This window comes from Saimiri boliviensis, chromosome 8 (genome assembly GCF_048565385.1).
Source record: "Saimiri boliviensis isolate mSaiBol1 chromosome 8, mSaiBol1.pri, whole genome shotgun sequence".
In the NCBI taxonomy this organism is placed as follows: Eukaryota; Metazoa; Chordata; class Mammalia; order Primates; family Cebidae; genus Saimiri; species Saimiri boliviensis.
Window position 1 is genome coordinate 108,209,465 of NC_133456.1, and position 22,659 is coordinate 108,232,123.

The window sequence follows — 22,659 nt, forward strand, 5'->3', positions numbered from 1 at the left end:
ACGATCTCGACTCACTGCAACCCCTGCCTCGTGGGTTCAAGTGATTCTCATGCCTCAGATTACCTAGTAGCTGAGATTAGAGGCATGTGTCACCAGGCCCAGCTAAATTTTTTGTTTTTTTTTTTTTTTTTTTTTTTTTTGAGACGGAGTTTCGCTCTTGTTACCCAGGCTGGAGTGCAATGGCGCGATCTCGGCTCACCGCAACCTCCGCCTCCTGGGCTCAGGCAGTTCTCCTGCCTGAGCCTCCTGAGTAGCTCGGATTACAGGCACATGCCACCATGCCCAGCTGATTTTTTGTATTTTTAGTAGAGATGGGGTTTCACCATGTTGACCAGGATGATCTCGATCTCTCGACCTCGTGATCCACCCGCCTCGGCTTCCCAAAGTGCTGGGATTACAAGCTTGAGCCACCGCGCCCGGCCAATTTTTTGTATTTTTAGTAGAGATGGATTTCACCACATAGGCCAGGGTGGCCTTGAATTTCTGGCCTCAAGCGATCCACCCACATCAGCCTCCCAAGTGCTGAGATTACAGGTGTGAGCCACCGTACCAGGCCTTCAGTGAATTTTTGACCAACAGCACCTATGTTTTCTTTGTAAAAGATGAAGGAGCCTGTACATGTAACTATATGCCATCAAATATTGTCCTTAAACTTAAAAGTAACCCACTAGTTTTATCACACTTAAATTGTTGATGTAAATTCATAGGTTGCACGTAACTGGTGAAGTGCAAGAATATATCAGCTCGGCTGGGTGCGGTGGCTCACACCTGTAATCCAGCATTTTGGGAGGCCGAAGTGGGTGGATTACCTGAGGTCGGGAGTTCAAGACCAGCCTGGCCAACATGGTGAAACCCCATCTCTACTAAAAATACAAAAAATTAGCCAGGCATGGTGGTGGGTGCCTGTAATCCCAGCTACTCCGGAGGCTGAGTCAGGAGAATCCCTTAAACCCAGGAGGCAGAGATTGCAGTGAGCCAAGATTGCACCACTGCACTCCAGCCTGGGTGACAGAGTAGACTCCTTCTCAAAGAAAAACTGTATCAGCTTTATGGTACAACTGAGTCTGAATTGAAAGACATTTATGTTTTCAGGTCTGGTTTTTGGAAAGCAAGCTTCTTGCATAGTCACAGCGTTCTATTTTTCAAAGTGAGAGGGGCTACAAATAGAATAGGTTGAGCTAGGGAGCTGGGTGTTGATACTGAAGTCTGCAGCCCTGGCTTTGTTTTCATCAACTTGGGTGAGTACTGGAGGGGGCCAGCGTCAGGGGATGGAACACTGATGTGCTCAGCTCCTGAAGCTGGTAAAGGGACAGCTATCAGACCTGCTGCCGGGTAGTGAGGATGCAAATCTGATAGATGTTTCATTTGGGGGACCAGTGGTCATCTTTGAGAGCTACCTTTTTAGTATTGCCTTCTGTTTCTAAGACAGGGACTCGTAAGGCACCTGGATACCATGTAGGAAACTCAAAATTGGTCAGTCTGAATTTGAGAGCATGGATGTAGAAATCACCAAGACATTAGACCCACAGATTGCCACCAAATCCCATGGGCCGAAAAATCCCACCTGAGTCTGTAGCATATCAGTGGTCCTAACGAAGTACTTCTGTTTGAGAAGCTTTGTTGCCTCAGATCACTTTTGAATACCAGTGGGTCTGTAGTGAAAATTACACACACACTCATATGTGGCTGAGGGCAAATCTGGGCCTAATGAAATCTTTGGAGGCTAAATGTTTCCATTTAAATATATATATATATATATAATTTTTGAGACATGGTCAGGCTGGTCTCTAACTCCTGGGCTCAAATGATCCTCCAACGTTGACCTCTCCAAGTGCTGGGATTACAGACATGAGCCATTGCACCCAGCCTGACAGCTAAATGTTTTGTTCTAGCAATAGCTTCAGTAGCAGGTTGCAAGGCTCTGTCCCATACTTGCTGGTAGTTGGCCTCAATTTAAGTAAATGCAAAGGCAGATAGATTTTCTACACAATATTCCTTCTCTGTGTTAATGACAATGAGTTCATCTCCTCGGTTAGTTTGACTAGAATGCACCCTTTCTCTTTTCTTCAGGCCAGACAATGCAGTGCCAGGGGACGTGCTGGTGTTGACAAAACCCCTTGGGACACAGGTGGCAGTGGCTGTGCACCAGTGGCTGGATATTGTGAGTAAACCACAGCTGTAATGGGAGTGAGGGGAATGGAAGTTCGCAGGGAATTTTTGTTGGAGGATTTGGGAAGTGAGGTTTTTTTTAGTTGCATGTCCAGGAAGTTAATATTAGTCAAGTCCTTAAAGAAATCCGAGGGCTTGTTCCTATTCTGTAAATAACAGTTTTGCATACAAAGTGCTTGACTGTGGTAGGTAGCCCCACCTTGGGGCTTTAAGATGTTTCTATCAAGAATTTGCTGGGCAGGGGGTTAGCTCTGTGTACTTGGCCCTGAGATAGTCTCTGAGGTCCTAAACATCACTAAGAAATATATGAAGGAGAATTTGTGAAAAAAGTGGTGTTTGGGGTATAAATAAACCCAGGGTTACTGACAGCTTTCATTGTTTTTTGCAGCTTTTGGTTGTTTTTGTTTGATAGTTTTGTCTTTTTAAACTGATTTGTAACTCAGAACATTTTGATAAATAATTCTCTCGTGGAGAATCAATCTTTCTAGAATGAGGATATGTCTCCTGGGTCGTTTTTCCAGTGAGGTATAATTATGCTGTAAGGTTGGTTTTCCTCATTACCATAACAACCCACAAGTTATTAAGATTGCGGTATATTCTCACATGTCGTAGTGCATTTAATTTCTACAATTATCACCTGAAACTTCCAGTCCTAAGAAACAGTTGAAAGAGACTAATCAATAATTGCACGTCCTTTATCAATCAGGTATATCTTAGCTTGATGTAGCAGGGTAGAGAAATTGTCTAAGGCTGCCACATTCTTGAGCTGCTTTTCCCTCTCCCCCGGTGACGGGGAGCAGAGTGGAAGGCCGTTACAAGGATGTTGCATGGAGGTGCCTTCCAGCCCCACCTCCCAGGACTGAGCTAACAGGAAGCTGGAAGCAGGTGAGGTGGGGAGTGTCAGGGATGGGCGAGTCTGTCTGCACTAGCGGGACACTACACCACATGTACAGCAGTGCTGCCGCAGATCCTGCAGGCTACACATACCCAGTAAACGACAGCATTGGATTGCAGAAATGTGGGATGAGAACAGAAAAGACACCGTGCTGACAGGTCTCATGGACATCTAAAATGGGATCCACAGAAAAACCAAAGAGTTGGAAAATTCCATTATCTGTATTAAATTAAACTCTCCAGAAGTTAACTAAGAAAAAGGTGCTTTTTTTTGTCAGTGGCTAGAAGTAAAGATTAATCACATTTTCCCCTTTTCTCCCTCACCCCTGTTATTAGCCTGAGAAATGGAATAAAATTAAGCTAGTTGTCACCCAAGAAGATGTAGAGCTGGCCTACCAGGAGGCGATGATGAACATGGCGAGGCTCAACAGGACAGGTATGGCAGGCGGGAAGGGCGCTTCGGTCCCGGGGTCCAGGAGAGTAAATGTCTTTATAGGCTTTGCAGGTCACACACAGTCTCAGAGTAGGTGGCCAGATTTTCAGCCAGTGATGACAGACCGTCCTCTGCTGGTACCAGGTTGGCATTCTATAGATCATGCAGATGGTCCCCAACCTACAGTGGTTTATAATTAAGAAGGAAGTTCTAACATCTGATAGAGGAACTATTTCTAGAAAGCATTTATGTGGGTGCCGAGTCTGGTGGCTCACGCTTGTAATCCCAGCACTTTGGGAGGCCAAGTTGGGCGGGATCATGAGGTCAGGAGATGGAGACCAGCCTGGCCAACATGGTGAAACCCCATCTCCACTAAAAATTCAAAAATTAGCTGGATATGGTGGCGCACACCTGTAGTCCCAGCTGCTCAGGAGGCTGAGGCAGGAGAATTGCTTGAACCCAGGAGGTGGAGGCTGCAGTGAGCTGAGATCACACCACTGCACTCCAGCCTGGGCGAGTGTAGGAGGCTCTGTCTCAAAAAGAAAAAAAAAAAAAAGAGCATTTTTGTGGGTTACCCATGTAAGATTTGAAAGCAGACCAACATTCAGAATGGAAATTGAGAAAGTTTAATATACTGGAGCTATCATAACATAGATGATGCCCCCACTCCCATCCCACCCCCTGCATTCCTGCTTAGAGGTAACCACTGAATTTTGTGTTTATTTTCTTGCATTTTAGGTTATTTTTTATCGCACAGCCCTTGTGTTCTTAAACAAAGAATTAGTTTTGCGTTTTTTTTTACTTGTTTTATCCTCCAGTGTTCCTGAGAGTCTCCTTGTTGTCTGTAGCTGTAGTAGATTCCTTTTGACTGCTGTCCGATTTTCCACTGCCTTCCCTGCTCTCTTGTTTGACAGGGGGTGACTGCTGTGAACTTCCTGAGCCGAGCCCTCTGATGCTCATGTAAGAGATCAATACTGGCTCAGCTTTTATAGATAGTGCCACACTGTCTTCCAAAGCATTCACCACAGTTTTCATTGGCACACTATGTTTAAAAAGCTTTTTTGAATATGTTTTTTCTTCTAATGTATTTTATAAATTTTTTCTACTATACAAGAATTACATGCTTATTATAGAAAAGTTTTTAGAAAATGGAAATAATAGAGAAAAAAGTTGTCTGTAGTCCCTCCTCCCGAAGCAGCTCCTGCCAGCATTTTTATGTATTCTTCCAGGACTTTTTTCACATTTGGCTGGTGGTTTACTATTGTTGTTTTAAGGTAGTGGTTAGCGTAAGTTTTTCCTGTATAAGTGGTTAGTATATGTATTTGGAGTGTCTGCGTTTACTCATTTGATATTAGTGATGTTTCCCATATTATATATCTGAGGACACATAATTTTTTTTTTTTTTTTTTTTTGAGACAGAGTCTAAGGGTTGCTCACGCTGGAGTGCAGTGGTGGGATCTTGGCTCAGTGCAACCTCTGCCTTCCAGGTTCAAGCAATTATCTTGCCTCAGCCTTCCCAGTAGCTGGGACTACAGGTGTGCAACACCATACCTGGATGATTTTTGTGTTTGGGTAGAGACGGGGTTTCACTATGTTGGCCAGGCTGGTATCGAACTCTTGACCTCAGGTGATTAGCCCACCTTGGCCTCCCAAAGTGCTGGTATTACAGGTGTCAGCCACCACACCCAGCCTCCTAGTATACATAATTTTTTTCTTTTTTGAAACGGGGTCTTGCTCTGTCAGCAGGCTGGAGTGCAGTGGCTCCATGTCAGCTCACTGCAACGTCCACCTCCTGGGTTCAAGAGATTCTCCTGCCTCAGCCTCCGGAGTAACTGGGATTATAGGCGTGTGCTACCACGCCCAGCTAATTTTTGTATTTTTAGTAGAAACGGGGTTTCACTATGTTGGCCATAATGGTCTCGATCTGTTGACCTTGTGATCCACCTGCCTCGGCCTCCCAAAGTGCTGGGATTACAGGCATGAGCCACCACACCCGGCCTATACATAATTTTTAATGGCTAGATGATGTTCTACCAGAGAAATGTAGCACAATTATCTTTTACCTATTTTTTAACAATTCATTTGGAAATAAAAATATTCTGTAATTTGTTGTTACTTGTAAGAAAGGTATAGCCAGGCACAATGGCTCACACCTATAATCCAGCACTTCAGGAGGCTGAGGCAGGAGGATCACTTGAGTCGAGCATTTTGAGACCACCGTAGGCAACATAGACCCCATGTCGTCTCTTTAAAAAAACAAAAACAAAAACGAGTTGGGCATGGTGGCGCGTTCCTGTAGTCCCAGCTACTCAAGAGGCTGAGGTGGGAGGGTTACTTGAGCCTGGGATTTTGAGACTGCAGTGAGTGGTGATCATACCACTGCACTCCAGCCTGGGTGACAGAGTGAGAACATATGTCAAAAAAAATTTTAAATGTTATGGATCAGAGGAACACAATAGACAGCCCAGAGGTAGATCCCCATAATAGTCAACTGATTTTTGACAAACAAGCAAAACCAATTCATTGGAGAAAAGAGTCTTCACCAAATGGTGGTGGAACACATGAACATTCACATGAAAAAAATGATTCTGGATGCAGATCTTACACCTTTCACAAGGATTAACTCAAAATGAGTATATTAGTGTGTTTTCACACTGCCGTAAATCGCTGAGACGGAGTGATTTATAAAGGAAAGAGGCTGTATTGACTGACAGTTCCGCGTGGCCAGGAAGGCCTCAGGAAACTTACAATCACGGTGGATGGTGAAGGGAAAGCAGGTACCTTCTTTAGGAGGCAGCAGGGCGGAGAGGAGCAGGGGAAACTGCCGCTTACAAAACCATCAGCTCTTGTGAGATCTCATTCACTATCACGGTAACAGCATGGGGGAACCACCCCCTGATTCAGTCACCTCTCACCAGGACCCTCTCTTGATATGAGGGCATTACCGTTCGAGATGAGGTTTGGGTGGGGACACAGAGTCAAACCATATCAATGAGTTGTAGACCTAAACAAAACACAATAATACAAGCCTGGAAGAAGATAACAGCACAGAAAATTTAGGTGGCTCTAGGTTTGGTGATGACTTACAACACCAAAAGCACTATCCGTTAAGAAAAAATTGCTAAGTTTGGCTTTATTAACATAAACAACTTCTGCTCTGTGAAAGACACTGTTTAAGAGGATGAAAAGACAAGCCACAGACTGGGAGAAAAGTTTTGCCAAGTACCTGTTCAAGGTCAGGTATTCAAAATATACAAAGAATTCTTAAAAAGCAATGATGATGCAGTTTAAACATGGCCCAGAGACTTGACAGACGCCACCTAAAAAGGTATACAGATGGCAAATAAACATAAAAAACCTCAGTGCCACATGTCAGTAGGGGATTGTAGATTAAAGCAGTGACGAGATGCCACTACATACCTATTAGAACGGCTAAAATCCAAAACACTGACAGTAGCCTGGCCAACATGGTGAACCTCATCTTTACCAAAAAAAATACAAAAATTAGCTGGACATGGTGGCTTGCGCCTCAGTCCCAGCTACGTGGGAGGATCACTTGAGCACAGGGGGTCTAGGCTGCAGTAACCTGTGATGGCACCACTACACTCCAGCCTGGGTGACAAAGCGAGACCCTGTCTTAAAAATAAATAAATAATTAAAAACCGCTGATAATACCAGCTGCTGGCAAGGATGTAGAGAAACAGGAAGGAACTCATTCATTGCTGGTAGGAATGAAAAATGGGACAGCCACTTTGAAAGTGAGTTTAGCAGTTTCTTATGAAACTAAATATGTGATGCAGCAGTTGTGTTCCTTGATATTTACTCAAAGAAGTTGAAAATTTAAATTCTTACGAAAGCCTGGGGGCAAATGTTCATAACAGCATTATTCATAATTGCCAAAATTGGAAGTAACCATTCCTTTCTTCAATAGATGAGTGGACGAATAGATAAATAAACAGTAGTGTGTCTGTACTATGGAATATTACTGAGCCGTAAAAAGAAATGAGCTATCAAGCTGTGAAAAGATGTAAAGAAACCTTAAGTGCTTATGACTTAAGTGAAAGAAACCAGTCTGAAAAGGCTTCATACAGAAGGATTCCAACTCTATGCCGTTCTGGAAAAGGCAAAACTGTAGAGATGGACAAAAGATCAGCGGTGGCGAGAGGTCATCAGGGAGGAAGAGGATCAGGCAGACCGCTCGGGATTGTTAGGGCAGTAGAGTTCCCTGCGTAATATGGTAATGTTGGATATGTAGAATTGACAACAAAGGGTGAACCCTAGTGTCCTCTGACTCTACTTAATAGTCGTGTATTGGTATCACTTATCAAATACACTACACTAATGCAACGTTAATATAGGCCAAACCTGGGGCAAAGGATGATGGCAGCTCCCTGTTACTTCCTAGTTAATTTCTCTCTAAACCCAAAACTGCTCCAAAATACAAAGTCTATAATTTTTTTTTTTAAATTAAATGTTAGGTCAGGTGCAGTGGCTCACACGTGTAATCCCAGAGCTTTGGGAAGCCAAGGCAGGACAATTGCCCAAGCCCAGGAGGACGAGGCTGCAGTGAGCTATGATCACACCACTGCACTCCAGCCTGGGCAATAGAGCAAGACTCTGTCTCTTTAAAATGAAAAAAAAGAAAGAAATTTTTAAAAATAAAATTTCACACAATTCATCTCTAGTTGGGAGTACCCTGATATTGAGTGAAGCCTTCTTAAAAACTGCTTGTTGGGCTGGGCGCAGTGGCTCATGCCTGTAATCCCAGCACTTTGGAAGGCCGAGGCGGGTGGATCATGAGGTCAAGAGATCGAAACCATCCTGGCCAACATAGTGAAACCCCGTCTCTACTAAAAATAAAAAAATTAGCTGGGTGTGGTGTCGTGCGCCTGTAGTCCCAGCTACTTGGGAAGCTGAGGCAAGAGAATTGCTTGAACGCAGGAGGCGGAGGTCGCAGTGAGCCAATATCACTCCGCTGCATTCCAGCCTGGCGCCTGGCAACAAAGTAAGACTCTGTCTCAAAAAAAAAAAAAAACAAAAAACTGCTTGTCCTTCTTGCTTAGTTAAACATAGGATTTTTTAAAAAGACAAAAAAAACTGCTTGTCTTGGCTGGGTGCGGTGTTTCACTCCTGTAGTCCCAGCACTTTGGGAGGCCCAGGCGGGTGGATCACAAGATCAGGAGTTCAAGACTAGCCTTGCCAATATGGTGAAACCCTGTCTCTACTAAAAATACAAAAATTAGCTGGGCGTGGTGGCATTCATCTGTAGTCCCAGCTATTTGGGGAGCTGAGGCAGGAGAATCACTTGAGCCCAGGAGGTGGAGGTTGCAGTGAGCTGAGATTGCGCCATTGCACTCCAGCCTGGGCAACAGAGACTCCGTCTCAAAAAAAAAAAAAAAAAAAAAAGAAAGGCAGGCATGGGGCTGCGCTTTGGTTTTAGGGTGATCTTTTTTAGTTAACTGGAAAGTTACTATGGATTGAAGCTTCCAATAGTTTTCAGGTGGCTCAAACTGAAATAAGAACTTTCAGAATTTCACTCTGGCTTTGGTTGACTTTACAACATTGCGTTTTCTTTTTTTTTTTTTTGGAGACGGAGTTTCGCTCTTGTTGCCCAGGCTGGAGTGCAATGGCACGATCTCGGCTCACTGCAACCTCCGCCTCCTGGGTTCAAGCAATTCTCCTGCCTCAGCCTCCTGAGTAGCTGGGATTACAGGCACGTGCCACCATGCCCAGCTAATTTTTTGTATTTTTAGTAGAGACGGGGTTTCACCATGTTGACCAGAATGATCTCGATCTCTCGACCTCGTGATCCACCCGCCTCGGCCTCCCAAAGTTCTGGGATTACAGGCTTGAGCCACTGCGCCCGGCCTACAACATTGCGTTTTCATTATTCAGATACGTCGTCTCCCTGACAAGGAAGTTTGCAGATCAATTTCAGATGTGAGGTTTTTGAGCTGACGAAAGGTGTTTATTCTCAGAGTTGCCCCTCTCTTTCCCAGCTGCAGGACTCATGCACACATTCAACGCCCATGCGGCCACTGACATCACAGGCTTCGGGATTTTGGGCCATGCGCAGAACCTGGCCAAGCAGCAGAGAAACGAGGTGTCTTTCGTCATTCACAACCTCCCGGTGCTGGCCAAGATGGCTGCGGTGAGCAAGGCCTGCGGAAACATGTTCGGCCTCATGCACGGGACCTGCCCGGAGACCTCAGGTACAGGGTGCTGGGCCCGTCTGAGGACTCAATAGTGAGGCTCACGGAAGGCTCGGCCAGAAAGCAGCAGCCCCGCCCTGAGGGGGCCCCCACTGTCCGAGGTCCATGCTGAGGACCTCGGCGTCCGCAGCAGCTGGCGGCTTCCCCTCCTCCCGCTGGGTCTCGTCCCTGCCATCCTGCGCAGATGCAGCAGCCTTGCTCAAGTTGAGTGTCCTGTGCTCTTTCTGATGCAGAAATATGGTGATGGGGGAAATGAGTCAGCATTCAATTTTCACTGAAAGCTTCGCGTTTGAAATTAACCGTAATACCCGTAGGTTACTTTGAACAGGTGATACTTTTTCTTGGAAAAATGTCTCAAGTTGTTTTTAAGAATGACAGAAAAAAGAGGTCGGGCACAGCTGCTCAGGCCTGTAATCCTAGCACCTCAGAGGCTGAGGAGGGCGGATCACTTGAGGTCTGGAGTTCAAGACCAGCCTGGCCAAACTGGTGAAACCCATCTACACTAAAAATACAAAAAAAATTAGCTGGGCCTGGTGATACATGCCTGGAATCCCAGCTACTCAGGAGGCAGAACCAGGAGAGTGGCTTGCAACTGGAGACAAAGGTTGCCGTGAGCCGAGATTATGCCACAGCCCTCCAGCCTGGGCAACAGAGCAAGACTCTGCCTCAAAAAAATAAATAAATAAATAGAATGCAATAGGATAAAAGTACCATTTTTCTTTTTCTTTTTTTTAGATGTGCAGTAATTTATTAGAGGAAATATAAATGGAGGAAAAACGAGAGATGGAACAAGCGTAGGTAGAGCCGTCAGACTATAATGGAGGTCTGACACCACACGCCCTAGTAGCTTTTATATCCCTTGGCATTTTTCTTTTTCTTTTTTTTTTTTTTTTGAGACAGAGTTTCGCTCTTGTTACCCAGGCTGGAGTGCAATGGCGCGATCTCGGCTCACCGCAACCTCCGCCTCCTGGGTTCAGGCAATTCTCCTGCCTCAGCCTCCTGAGTAGCTGGGATTACAGGCACGCGCCACCATGCCCAGCTAATGTTTTGTATTTTTAGTAGAGACGGGGTTTCACCATGTTGACCAGGACGGTCTCGATCTCTTGACCTTGTGATCCACCCGCCTCAGCCTCCCAAAGTGCTGGGATTACAGGCTTGAGCCACCGTGCCCGGCTTCTTTTGTAATTTTATAAGTCAGAGTTTCACCATGTTGGCCAGGTTGGTCTCAAACTCCTGACCTTGTGATCTGCTCGCCTCAGCCTCCCAAAGTGCTGGGATTACAGGCATGAGCCACTGTGCCTGCCTAACAATACAAAAATTACTTGAATATGGTGGTGTGCACCCCGTAATCCCAGCTACTCCAGAGGCTAAGGCCGGAGAATTGCTTGAACCTGGGAGGCAGAGGTTGCAGTGAGCTGAGATCACACCACTATACTCCAGCTTGGGCAACAGAGTGAGACTCTGTCTCAAAAAAAACAAAATGAAAAAGAAAAATAACACATACCTAGCCCCAGCCTCCCAAATATGGTGGGATCCATCTGGGGCAGGCCTGGGCCTCAGTGTCTGAAAGTTCCCTGGGAGATTCCAAAGTAGGCCAGGGGCAGGGACCACAGTGCTGGGACCACAAAGTCCTGCTCATGTCGACCTGTGCAGTGATGAGGGGACTTCAGGATTCCACCAGGCCTCTCCCAGCCTTTATAGAGGACCTTTCAGCTTCCTGTTTTAAAAAACATTAACCTGTTTTCTAGAAGTAAGCTCCAGGAGGGCAGGTTTTTTTTTCCCCTGCTGGTTCAGGGTCTGGCCAGGACAGTTTCTGCCACATAATTGGGCACTGAATGGAAATTGAATGAATTAATGAATGTTATCAGCCACTTAAATTTGTTTCCTTCCTTTCTTCAAAAATGAGAAGTTTTTACTTTTGGGATTTTTGTTTGTTTGTTTGTTTGTTTAAGATGGAGTTTCACTCTTGTTGCCCAGGCTAGAGTTCAGTGGAACGATCTTCACTCACTGCAACCTCTGCCTTCCCACTTCAAGCGATTCTCCTGCCGCAGCCTCCAGAGTAGCTGGGTTTACAGGCACACTCCCATGTCCAGCTAATTTTTGTATTATTATTAGAGATGGGTTTTTACCATGTTGGCCAGGCTGGTCTCAAACTCCTGACCTCAGGTGATCCACCTGCCTCAGCCTCCCACAGTGCTAGGATTACAGGCGTGAGCTACCACGCCATGCTACAAGGTTTTTACTTTTTTTGTAGAAGTAGTTTGTACATTTTTTTCTGATCGTCTTATTTCTACTTAGAAAAATATAAACTTTTCTGGCCTAGCTACTGGAAAGAGCAACAAACGTTTATTGTAACGTGTTTTATACTTTTTCTCTTTTGAAGATGTTGAGAGTCAGGACTGGAACCTTGATACCTTGGGGCATACACTGTTTCATGAATCTTAAATTTTTTTTAAATAGAAAAAAGCATTATTGGTAAGAAGAGAGTGTCGATGTAGAGAATCAGAATTTCTGTTTTGGTCAAAATTTATTTTAGTGTAGCATAGAAAAAATAGCTACCACATGGGTTATTAAGACCCAAACACATTACCCGCTACATCATGTTACATGGTTCACAAATAGGTCGTTTTCACAGTTTAGAGTTAGGGTGTTTGCATGCGTGCATGCGCGTGTGTGTGTGTGTGTGTGTGTGTGTGTGTGTGTGTGTGTTAGGAGTTTACCAGCAATTGTTTAATGACAGCATAGAAACAAGCCTCTTAGGCTGAGTGCATTCATTGGCTCATGCCTGTACTCCCAGCACTTTGGGAAGCCAAGGCAGGTGAATCGTTTGAGACCAGCCTAGGCAACACAGTAAAACCCATCTCTGCAAAAACTTAGCTGGGCTTGGTGGTGCACACCTGTAATCCCAGCTACTGGGAAGGCTGAAGTAGGAGGGTTGCCTGAGCCCAGCACGTTGAGGCTGCAGTGAGCTGTGATTGTACCACTGCACTGCAGCTTGGGCCACAGAGAGAGATCCTGTTTCAAAAAAAAAATAAAAAGCCTTCTCAGTTGCATGGGAAGAGCTACTTGCATATAGGTGGCAGCAAGTTGTTGATGGAAGTTGGATCTCTGCAGAAGCAGTAGAGGCAGAGAAGCTGCTGTCGTGTCAACACTAACAGTCATCTTGTTTTCTTTTGCCAGGCGGCCTTCTGATCTGTTTACCACGTGAGCAAGCAGCTCGGTTCTGTGCAGAGATAAAATCCCCCAAATATGGTGAAGGCCACCAAGCATGGATTATTGGGATTGTAGAGAAGGGCAACCGCACAGCCAGAATCATAGACAAACCCCGGATCATCGAGGTCGCACCGCAAGTGGCCACTCAAAACGTCAATCCCACACCGGGGGCCACCTCTTAATCTAGACAGAAATAGCTGTTTGGTTTTGTTTTTAAATAGCTCTATTTCCTTTATCATCACTTCAATTAAAGACTATAAACAACAAAAATCTCATTGTGTCTACACATCGGGTGACCTTAGGTTGGTTTGTAAGTGGATACAATTAATAAAATAAAATCCATTGCCTTTTCTTCCTGTTACATTAACTGAAGATGCACCTAATCTTGAGGCAGCTTCTGAGTTGAGAATTATATTGTTATCCAATACTGTTGATTCATTTTGAATCTTTAGACACTTATCTCTTGCCGCATAGGCTCTTTTTAAAGGTGCTTTCACATAGCACAGACATTACCAATAGTCGTGTCAGATAGCAGTTGGTGTCTTTTCATTTGTGTGTATTTATCATATAAGTCTGATTTTTTTTTTTTTTAAGTGTCTTGAATGGTTTTCTGGAGAGACGGCATTGGTAAGCGGCATGTGACGGTAAACCAGTCGTAAGAGGGTTGCATGATTCCTTTGAGTCTTTGGTTTGGAAAGCCTAGTCTTGTCTCTCAAGAGCATCTTGGACCCAGGACATTCTCCAGTAGTGCATTCAGTTCAACACGGCAAGTGCTTCACTGCATGGACAACACTTTGAAGACAAAAAAGAAATCTTGTTTCTTTTTTTGTAGCCTTCCTGATACTTACAGTAATACCATTCACTGTTTTCTTTATCGATAGCAAAAAAGGATACTTTTTGCAATGTAATTAGATGTTCTATAGTGCTACAAGGAATTGCCTTCCAAAAAGGAGGTTCGTGTATGATACTCATTTACAATTCAATATATAATTACACAAATAATTTTTAAATATGATCAATAATAAAGACTGTTCTGTGGATGGTAGTGTTTAATACATTTTATATTTTGTATAGTGATTTCAGGCCTTTTGTTTTCTTAAGCTCAGCAGCTACTTAGCCTAATTCCTAGCATTATTTTGTCCTTTGTGCCAGTACTTTTTTGTGCACGCTTTTTGTGGTCTGTGTTAAAAACCTGCATTGCCAACATTGCAGCTCGAACTTAAACTTGTTATTCAAATAAATATTTAATTTTTTAAATTGCTCTTGTATAATCAGATGCCCCTTTTAGTATTATTTTAGAAGCATTGGGAGGGTTTGCCTAAAGTACAATTTATCGGGAAAAACTAGATTTTAGTTTTATAAAACTTTTAAGTCTTTCATGGGACCTATATTTTCTTGAATTGAATTTTGTAGTTCTAGAATAAATAGGCAATCTAAAAAGGTGTTATCTGTGTTTCGTAAAGAGGAGGCTTCCTTATATTTTAACCTACTAAGCGATGAGGAGGGATTCCTGTCACTAAGCACAAGGGCGCTGGACCCTCAAGTGCCCGTCTTCATCTGAGAAAAAGCAGCACATCCTGCACGTTTCTGGTGCTTCCTGCTCACAGGCACCAAAGCTGCGCATGTAAACTGACTTCTTGCCAAAGGAAATGACCTCTGGGAAGATGAAGCTCCTGGAAGAGGCTGTATCTGGGACACGCCCTCCTCCAGGAACCAGCGGGCAGCCTTGATGCATGCACACCTGGACCTCCAGCCATAAGCAGGGTGTGCAGTCTGGAAGAGCCTGCTACGGAACTGCAATTGACTGGACATTTTAAAGGAATTGATACAGATGTTGGTCCTCAAAAGCTACAAACCAGTGGTCTGCAAAATAAAATCTGTTGGAAACCTCTGAGTAAGATAAACCTACTGTTGAGCTTTTCTTTTAAATCAGTAATGACTAAGTTTGAACTTCAGTGTGGCCTATGCCATGAGTGCTGGGTGTTTTCCTCAGTGGCGGGTCTGTTGACAGGAAGGGAGCTAAGCGGAGTATGCACCTAAGGAAATCATCTCTCTGAAGATTGATATTTATAAGGAGAAATGTTGGGTACTTAAGAGATCCGTGTAAGTCATGATCCCAAGAGGAATTTGTAACGCAGTGTTGGCAGGGCACGGTGGCTCACACCTGTAATCTCAGCACTTTGGGAGGCTGAGGTGGGCAGATCACCAGAGGTCTGGAGTTCAAGATAAGTCTGGCCAACATGGTGAAACCCCATCTCTACTAAAAATACAAAAATTAGCCGGATTTGATGGTGCGTATCTGTAATCCCAGCTACTGGGGAGGCTGAGGAACAATCTCTGGAACCCAGAAGATAGAGATTGCATTGAGCCGAGACTGCACCACTGCACTCCAGCCTGGGGTACAGGGACTTAGTCTCAAAACACGGTCTAAGAAACCAAACTCAGTCAAGCTGTCTGAGACCCAGTCTCAAAAAACAAAAGGAGACAGTGTTGCTTAGAGGCCTGATCTACCTATGTTTGAATCACCGGGGGTGTTAGAAGGCAACATTCCTGCCGCCTGATTCTCCAGACCAAGAATCAGAATTTGTTGGGTGTAGGACTAGGCAATGTCTTAAGGACCCTGTGAGGCTATGCCCACAGAAGTTTGAGAACCACTGATCTCAAAAGGAGTATTAAAGAGGAAGGCAGGGAAGGCAATAGGACCTGGTTTTGTACCTTTTTTTTTTTTTTTTTTTTTTTTGGTTTTTTTTTTTTTTGAGACATAGTCTGGCTCTGTCACCCAGGCTGGAGTGCATGACCTCGGCTCACTGCAACCTCCACCTCTAGGTTCAAGTGATTCTCCTGCCTCCGTAGCTGGGATTACAGGCACACACCACCAAGCCTGGCTAATTTGTATTTGTAGTAGAGACGGGGTTTCACCGTGTAGGTCTTGAACTGAGCTCAAACGATCCACCCGCCTCGGCCTCCCAAAGTGCTGGGGTTACAGGTGTAAGCCACCATGCCTAGCCTTTTGCAACGTATTTTGCAGGATTTTTTTCCTCTTGACAATTCTGTTTACTTTCCACATCTGAGCTATGGCCCAGCAAGGCAGGGGAAAGACCTGCATTTTATTTTATTTTTCTATTCCTGAGTAAGAAGGGACCTACATGTTGAAAGCTCCATGAGTACTCAGATGATTGTCATTGAATATTGGCGTTCTTGGCAAAATCTAGGTAGAACATTTTATTTTATTTTTATTTATTTATTTATTTACTTCAAGACGGAGTTTCGCTCTCGTTGCGCAGGCTGGAGTGCTATGGCGCGATCTCGGCTCACCGCAGCTCCGCCTCCTGGGTCCAAACGATTCTCCTGCCTCAGCCTCCCGAGTCGCTGTCTAGGTAGAACATTTTAAAAGTCAGTGGACAGGCCAGACACGGTGGCTCGTGTCTATAATCCTATCCCTTTGGGAAGCAGAGACAGGAGGATCACTTGAGCACAGGAGTTCGAGACCAACCTAAGCAACATAGTGGGACCTCGTCTCTCCAAAAAAATACAATTTAGTCAGTGGACAATAGGTCGACAATTTCTGATAACACGTTAAAACTTCATATTGAAGTGTATTTATCTTGGTATACTGATTTGTTTTCTGTAAATCCTATAGTATAGTTGCATCCAAAAATACCGTCTATTGGAATGCATAGAATTAGTGATTACCACCTGACGCAGCTGAATCCCAGTGGAGTCTGTCATTCAGGCATTAGGAGTCTGTGAAGCAGTATCAAAGCTGCTTATTGCACAGGCTGTGTTGAGGTATTCATTGTGTTTCAGTCCAAGAAAAATTGAAATATTGTATAAGCAATATGTACTTTTTGGCTCAGTTTTTTTAAAATAGTAGATCATAGTCTTCCAAGTTCCGCATGCTTTATAATGAGTAAATGTGACTGTTTTAAATTATTTTGTTTGTAGATGAATGAGCCAGCCATTTTCAGTCTGAATTTAGCATTCTCTTTAAAAGAGTTAAATCTGGCCGGGGGCGGTGGCTCAAGCCTGTAATCCCAGCACTTTGGGAGGCCGAGGCGGGTGGATCACGAGGTCGAGAGATCGAGACCATCCTGGTCAACATGGTGAAACCCCATCTCTACTAAAAATGCAAAACATTAGCTGGGCATGGTGGCACGTGCCTGTAATCCCAGCTACTCAGGAGGCTGAGGCAGGAGAATTGCCTGAACCCAGGAGGCGGAGGTTGTGGTGAGCCGAGATCGCGCCATTGCACTCCAGCCTGGGTAACAAGAGCGAAACTCCGTCTCAAAAAAAAAAAGTTAAATCTGAGTTCTGAATCTTAGTTTTATTGCACAGAGACCACAATAGGACTCCCAAAGTGCTGGGATTACAGGTGTGAGCCACCGTGCCCAGCCTAATATGATTTTTAAAAAAATATTTTGAAATAAGGTCTCACTCTGTTGTCCAGGTGAAAGTGCAGTCGTGTGATAATGGTTCACTGTAGCCTCCAATTCCTGGGCTCAAGTGATCCTCCCACCTCAGCCTCCTCAGTACCTGGGACTACAGGTACATTGACTACAGGCACACCACCATCACGTCTGGCTAGTTTTTTAGGTTGTTTTGTTTTGTTTTGTTTTGTTTTCATAGAGACGGGGTCTTGCTGTTTCCCAGGCTGGTCTCAAACTCCTGGCTTCAAGAGATCCTCCCACCTTGGCCTCCCAAAGTGCTGGTGTGTGTGTGTGTGTGTGTGTGTGTGTGTGTGTGTGTGTGTGTGTGTTTGTATGTGTATGATTTTTTTTTCCCTATTTCCTTCCTTTCTGCCTTCCTTTACCACAACATACCTTAGCCCTGTCTCTTCCTGCACCTGCTGCCGTGTCTCCTGGCCTGTGTCATTAGATCCTGGACATGGCACTGCCTTTCCGTCTGCTCATGTGGACCATTACTGTACCCTTCCTATGTTTCTGTTTCTTTTTTTATCTCTTCTTTGAGATGGAGTCTCACACTGTCGCCAGGGGCTGGAGTGCAATCTCAGCTTACTGCAACCTCCGCCTCCCAGTTCAAGCGATTCTCCTGCCTCAGGCTCCAGAATAGCTGGGATTACAGGTGCCCACCACCATGTCCAGCTAATTTTTTGTATTTTTAGTAGAGACAGGTTTTAACTATGTTGGCCAGGCTGGTCTCGAACTACTGACCTCATGATCCGCCCACCTCAGCCTCCCAAAGTGCTAGGATTACAGGCTTTAGCCACCACGCCTGGCTGATCTCTGTTTCTTTTAAACAGTTCTGTACAAATTAAGTACTCAATAATTGTATAGAGGTTTGCTGGTTGATTTGTTCTTATTTCATGCTAATTTATCCTGGGCCTTTAAGTATTTCTCAATCCAGCGCCGGGCGCGGTGGCTCAAGCCTGTAATCCCAGCACTTTGGGAGGCCGAGGCGGGTGGATCACGAGGTCAAGAGATCGAGACCATCCTGGTCAACATGGTGAAACCCCGTCTCTACTAAAGGTGCAAAAAATTAGCTGGGCATGGTGGCGCGTGCCTGTAATCCCAGCTACTCCGGAGGCTGAGGCAGGAGAATTGCCTGAACCCAGGAGGCGGAGGTTGTGGTGAGCCGAGATCGCGCCATTGCACTCCAGCCTGGGTAACAAGAGCCAAACTCCGTCTCAAAAAAAAAAAAAAAAAAAAAAAAAAGATATTTCTCAATCCAAATAATTCCATGTGATCATTTTATTCTTTCCTCTTCTCCCAGATTTACACACATATTTTTTTAGTTTCTAATCTAAGTTGGGAGATTAGATGTTTTTTGCGCCACACACCTCTGTCCTTGAGACTTGTTTTCATTATGGCCAACATCAGAAATGGGCTTGGAGAAAAGGAAGAGATCCTCTCACTTCAGCCTCCTGAATAGCTGGGACTACAGGTGCACACCACCACACCTGGCTGCTTTTTAAACTTTGTGGAGATGGGGTCTTGCTATGTTGCTCAGGCTGATTTTGAACTCCTGGCCTGAGAGTGATCCTTCTGCCTTGGCCTCTGAACGTGCTGGGATTACAGGTGTGAACCACCACGTCCTAAATGAACTTTAAAACTTGTAGCCAAATGACCTGACCTACAGTCGTAACTATTCACAGAATTTTTGAATCTGGAGTTGGTTACAGATAATTTTTTTTTTTTTTTTTTGAGACGGAGTTTCGCTCTTGTTACCCAGGCTGGAGTGCAATGGCGTGATCTCGGCTCACCGCAACCTCCGCCTCCTGGGTTCAGGCAATTCTCCTGCCTCAGCCTCCTGAGTAGCTTGCATTACAGGCATATGCCACCATGCCCAGCTACTTTTTTGTATTTTTAGTAGAGACGGGGTTTCACCATGTTGACCAGGATGGTCTCGATCTCTTGACCTTGTGATCCACCCGCCTCGGCCTCCCAAAGTGCTGGGATTACAGGCTTGAGCCACCGCGCCCGGCTGGTTACAGATAATTTTTCATTTATATAATGACATTTTCTGAAGCATATACGATGCTTGAACAACTTTTTAAATTTTTTAAAACAAATTTTAAAGATAGGATTTCACTCTATCACTCAGGCTGGAGCACAGTAGGGGATCATGGCTCATTGCAGCCTGGAACCCTGAGCTCAAGCAATCCTCCTACCTCAGCCTCCGGAGTAGCTAGCACTACACGTGTGCCACTGCACCCAACGATTTCTTTTTTAAATTTTTTGTAGAGACAAGGTCTTGCTATGTTACCTAGGCTGGACTTGAGCCTCTTGCTTCAAGCAGTCCTCTGTTTCGACCTGCCAAAGTACTGACATTACAGGCATGAGCCACCATGCCTGGCTTGAACTATTTATTTATTTTTTTGTTTTTGTTTTCGAGACATGGTCTTGCCCTGTTGCCCAGGCTGGAGTGCAGTGGGATGATATTGGCTCACTTCAACCTCCGCCTCCTGGGCTCAAGTGATCCTCCCACCCCAGCCTCTCAAGTAGCTGGGACTACAGGCGCACCACCACGCCCAGCTGATTTATTTTCTTCTTCCCCCCACCCGCCTTTTTTTTTTTTGAGACAGAGTTTCGCTCTTGTTGCTCAAGCTGGAGTGCAATGGCGCGATCTCGGCTCACCGCAACCTCCACCTCCTGGGTTCAAGCGATTCTCCTGCCTCAGCCTCCCGAGTAGCTGGGATTACAGGCACACACCACGATGCCTGGCTAATTTTTGTATGTTTAGTAGAGACGGGGTTTCACCATGTTAACCAGGCTGGTCTCAAACTCCTGACCTCAGGTGATCTGCCCGCCTCAGCCTCCCTAAGTGCTGGGATGACAGGCATGACCCACCTCACCAGGCCAGTTTGAACAATTTAATCCAAGATTTAAAAATCCATTGTATTTTATTTAGCTGCTCAAATATGGCTATTAACAAATCATTTATATATATGGGGAAAACTATTCCTTAGATAATTTTCAACTTGTCTGCAAGTTTACTTTCCATATTTAAGTAAGCCAAGGACATTGCTTGAAGGGGGGGGAGGGAAGCTAATTTTGAAGTAATCGTCAAAAGGCCAACTCTAATAAGAAATGAATAAATACCTAATACCAAAGGGGAAAGAAATTTTCATTCTTGCGATAATGTTTACATTCCATTAATGTTCTGCTTCAATTGTTCTAAAATATTTTTATTTTAATAACACAATTATTAAAGATGCCTACTTAGGGAATTTTCCAATAATCCAAATTGCTATTTGAATGAAAACTTTACCTACGGAGAAATTACTGTTTTAATTCTCCTTGATCTTAAATGAAAAATGTTAAACCCAAATCCCTCTAATTTTAAAAAGTCAGATAATAATTGTATTTAAGTATTCCCTTCATCTCTCGGTAAAAAGCATCAATTTGGGCTGGGTGTGGTGGCTCACGCCTGTAATCCCAGCAATTTGGGAGGCTGAGAAGGGCGGGTCACTTGAGGTCATGAGTTGGAGACCAGCCTGGCCAAAATGGTTAAACCTCGTTTCTAATAAAAATACAACAAATTAGCCAAGCGTGGTGGCGCGCCTTTAATCCTAGCTACTCAGTAGGCTGAGGCTGGAGAATCGCTTGAACCTGGGAGTGCAGTGAGCCGAGATCGCGCCACTGCACTCCAGCCTGGGCAACAGAGTCAGACTCTGCCTCAAAAACAAAACAAAAAAAGGCATCAACTTAAATACATCCTTGTATAAATGCTGTGCAGGAGACATGACAGGGAGTTTCACACAGTTGTAAAATGATGGCTTTTTTTTTTTTTTTTTTTTTTTTTGAGACGGAGTTTCCGCTCTTGTTATCCAGGCTGGAGTGCAATGGCGCGATCTCGGCTCACCGCAACCTCTGCCTCCTGGGTTCAGGCGATTCTCCTGCCTCAGCCTACTGAGTAGCTGCGATTACAGGCACGCGCCACCACGCACAGCTAATTTTTTGTATTTTTAGTAGAGACGGGTTTTCACCATGTTGACCAGGATGGTCTCGATCTCTTGACCTCGTGATCCACCCGCCTCGGCCTCCCAAAATGCTGGGATTACAGGCTTGAGCCACCGCGCCCGGCCAAATGATGGCATTTTAAAGGAACGGTAAAAACACAGGTGTAAGTAGCTTCATCTCATTTGAAAGTCTTTACTGGTCAGGAAAACCAGTCACTGGCAGTGCGGGTCAAGGTCCCGATCTTTTAATAAGTAAGGGAAGGGTGATGAACCGAATTCCCACCTTCAGTTTTTTCTCCTGGCAGCAGTGCCCGCATCTCACCAGGCGAGGGCAGTAAGAAGACGCCGCCTCGCCGTTCCTCCCGCGCGGAGGGGCGTTCCCAGGGGCAGAAAGAGGCGGGCCCTCCACCTGCACCCGCCCCAGGCCGGGGGCTTCGGTTCAAACCGTGACAAACAGCGGGGTCCTTGAGAACCCCTGGCCACTCCTGCAGGGTCACATTCCCGCGCGGGATGCCCAAGTAGGGCAGATGAGGTCGGGAGCTCCTAGGGGATCCCGGGTCCTTCTCTTAGTCTGAGACCCTGGGGCGGGCGGAATCCCGGAGAATGCGGGAGGGCCCCCTAGGGGAAGCCCGGGCGGCCAGCGTTCTCCCCGCCTGCGCAAACTGCAAGGAGCTGGGGATGCTGGCTGCCGGCCTCTCTCCTGGATTGCGACATTGTCACCAAATTCTATAAAGACGTCATGCAAGAAGTGATAACATGTGCTGCGACGTTCTGGAAGTAACTCTTGAAGTTAAAAAAAAAAAAAAATCAATGAAAAGATCAGAGTAAAGAGACAATGAGATGCTATGTCAAGATCTGTACTTATGGAACAGAAAAGAAATGTTACAAAGAGCTGCTCGAGTTCTGTAAAAATTTACACCATACTGGCCTTTGTGCATCAGACAAGTATTTCATTCTTTTTTTTTATATTTTTTTTTTTGAGATGGAGTTTCCCTCTTGTTACCCAGGCTGGAGTGCAATGGCGCGATCTCGGCTCACCGCAACCTCCGCCTCCTGGGTTCAGGCAATTCTCCTGCCTCAGTCTCCTGAGTAGCTGGGATTACAGGCACGTGCCACCATGCCCAGCTAATTTTTTGCACTTTTAGTAGAGACGGGGTTTCACCATGTTGACCAGGATGGTCTCGATCTCTCGACCTCGTGATCCACCCGCCTCGGCCTCCCAAAGTGCTCGGATTACAGGCTTGAGCCACCGCGCCCGGCGCCATTTTTTTTTTTAATGACCAAACTGATTCTAATATTTTGGGTTGGAATCCCACTAA

At 45.1% G+C, this 22,659-nt stretch overlaps 1 protein-coding gene across 1 annotated transcript in view; it reads left to right on the forward strand.

Annotated features, from left to right (window-relative positions):
* The window catches only part of SEPHS1 (selenophosphate synthetase 1), a 34,222-nt gene extending 19,397 nt beyond the window's left edge, over window positions 1-14,825 (forward strand). The window contains exons 6-9 of the mRNA XM_039478852.2: window positions 2,071-2,161; window positions 3,400-3,499; window positions 9,496-9,708; window positions 12,889-14,825. Of these exons, the coding sequence (XP_039334786.1) occupies window positions 2,071-2,161; window positions 3,400-3,499; window positions 9,496-9,708; window positions 12,889-13,103 (619 nt within the window). The 3' untranslated portion in view covers window positions 13,104-14,825. The remainder of the gene's footprint in view (window positions 1-2,070; window positions 2,162-3,399; window positions 3,500-9,495; window positions 9,709-12,888) is intronic.
* Window positions 14,826-22,659: the final 7,834 nt, after the last annotated feature.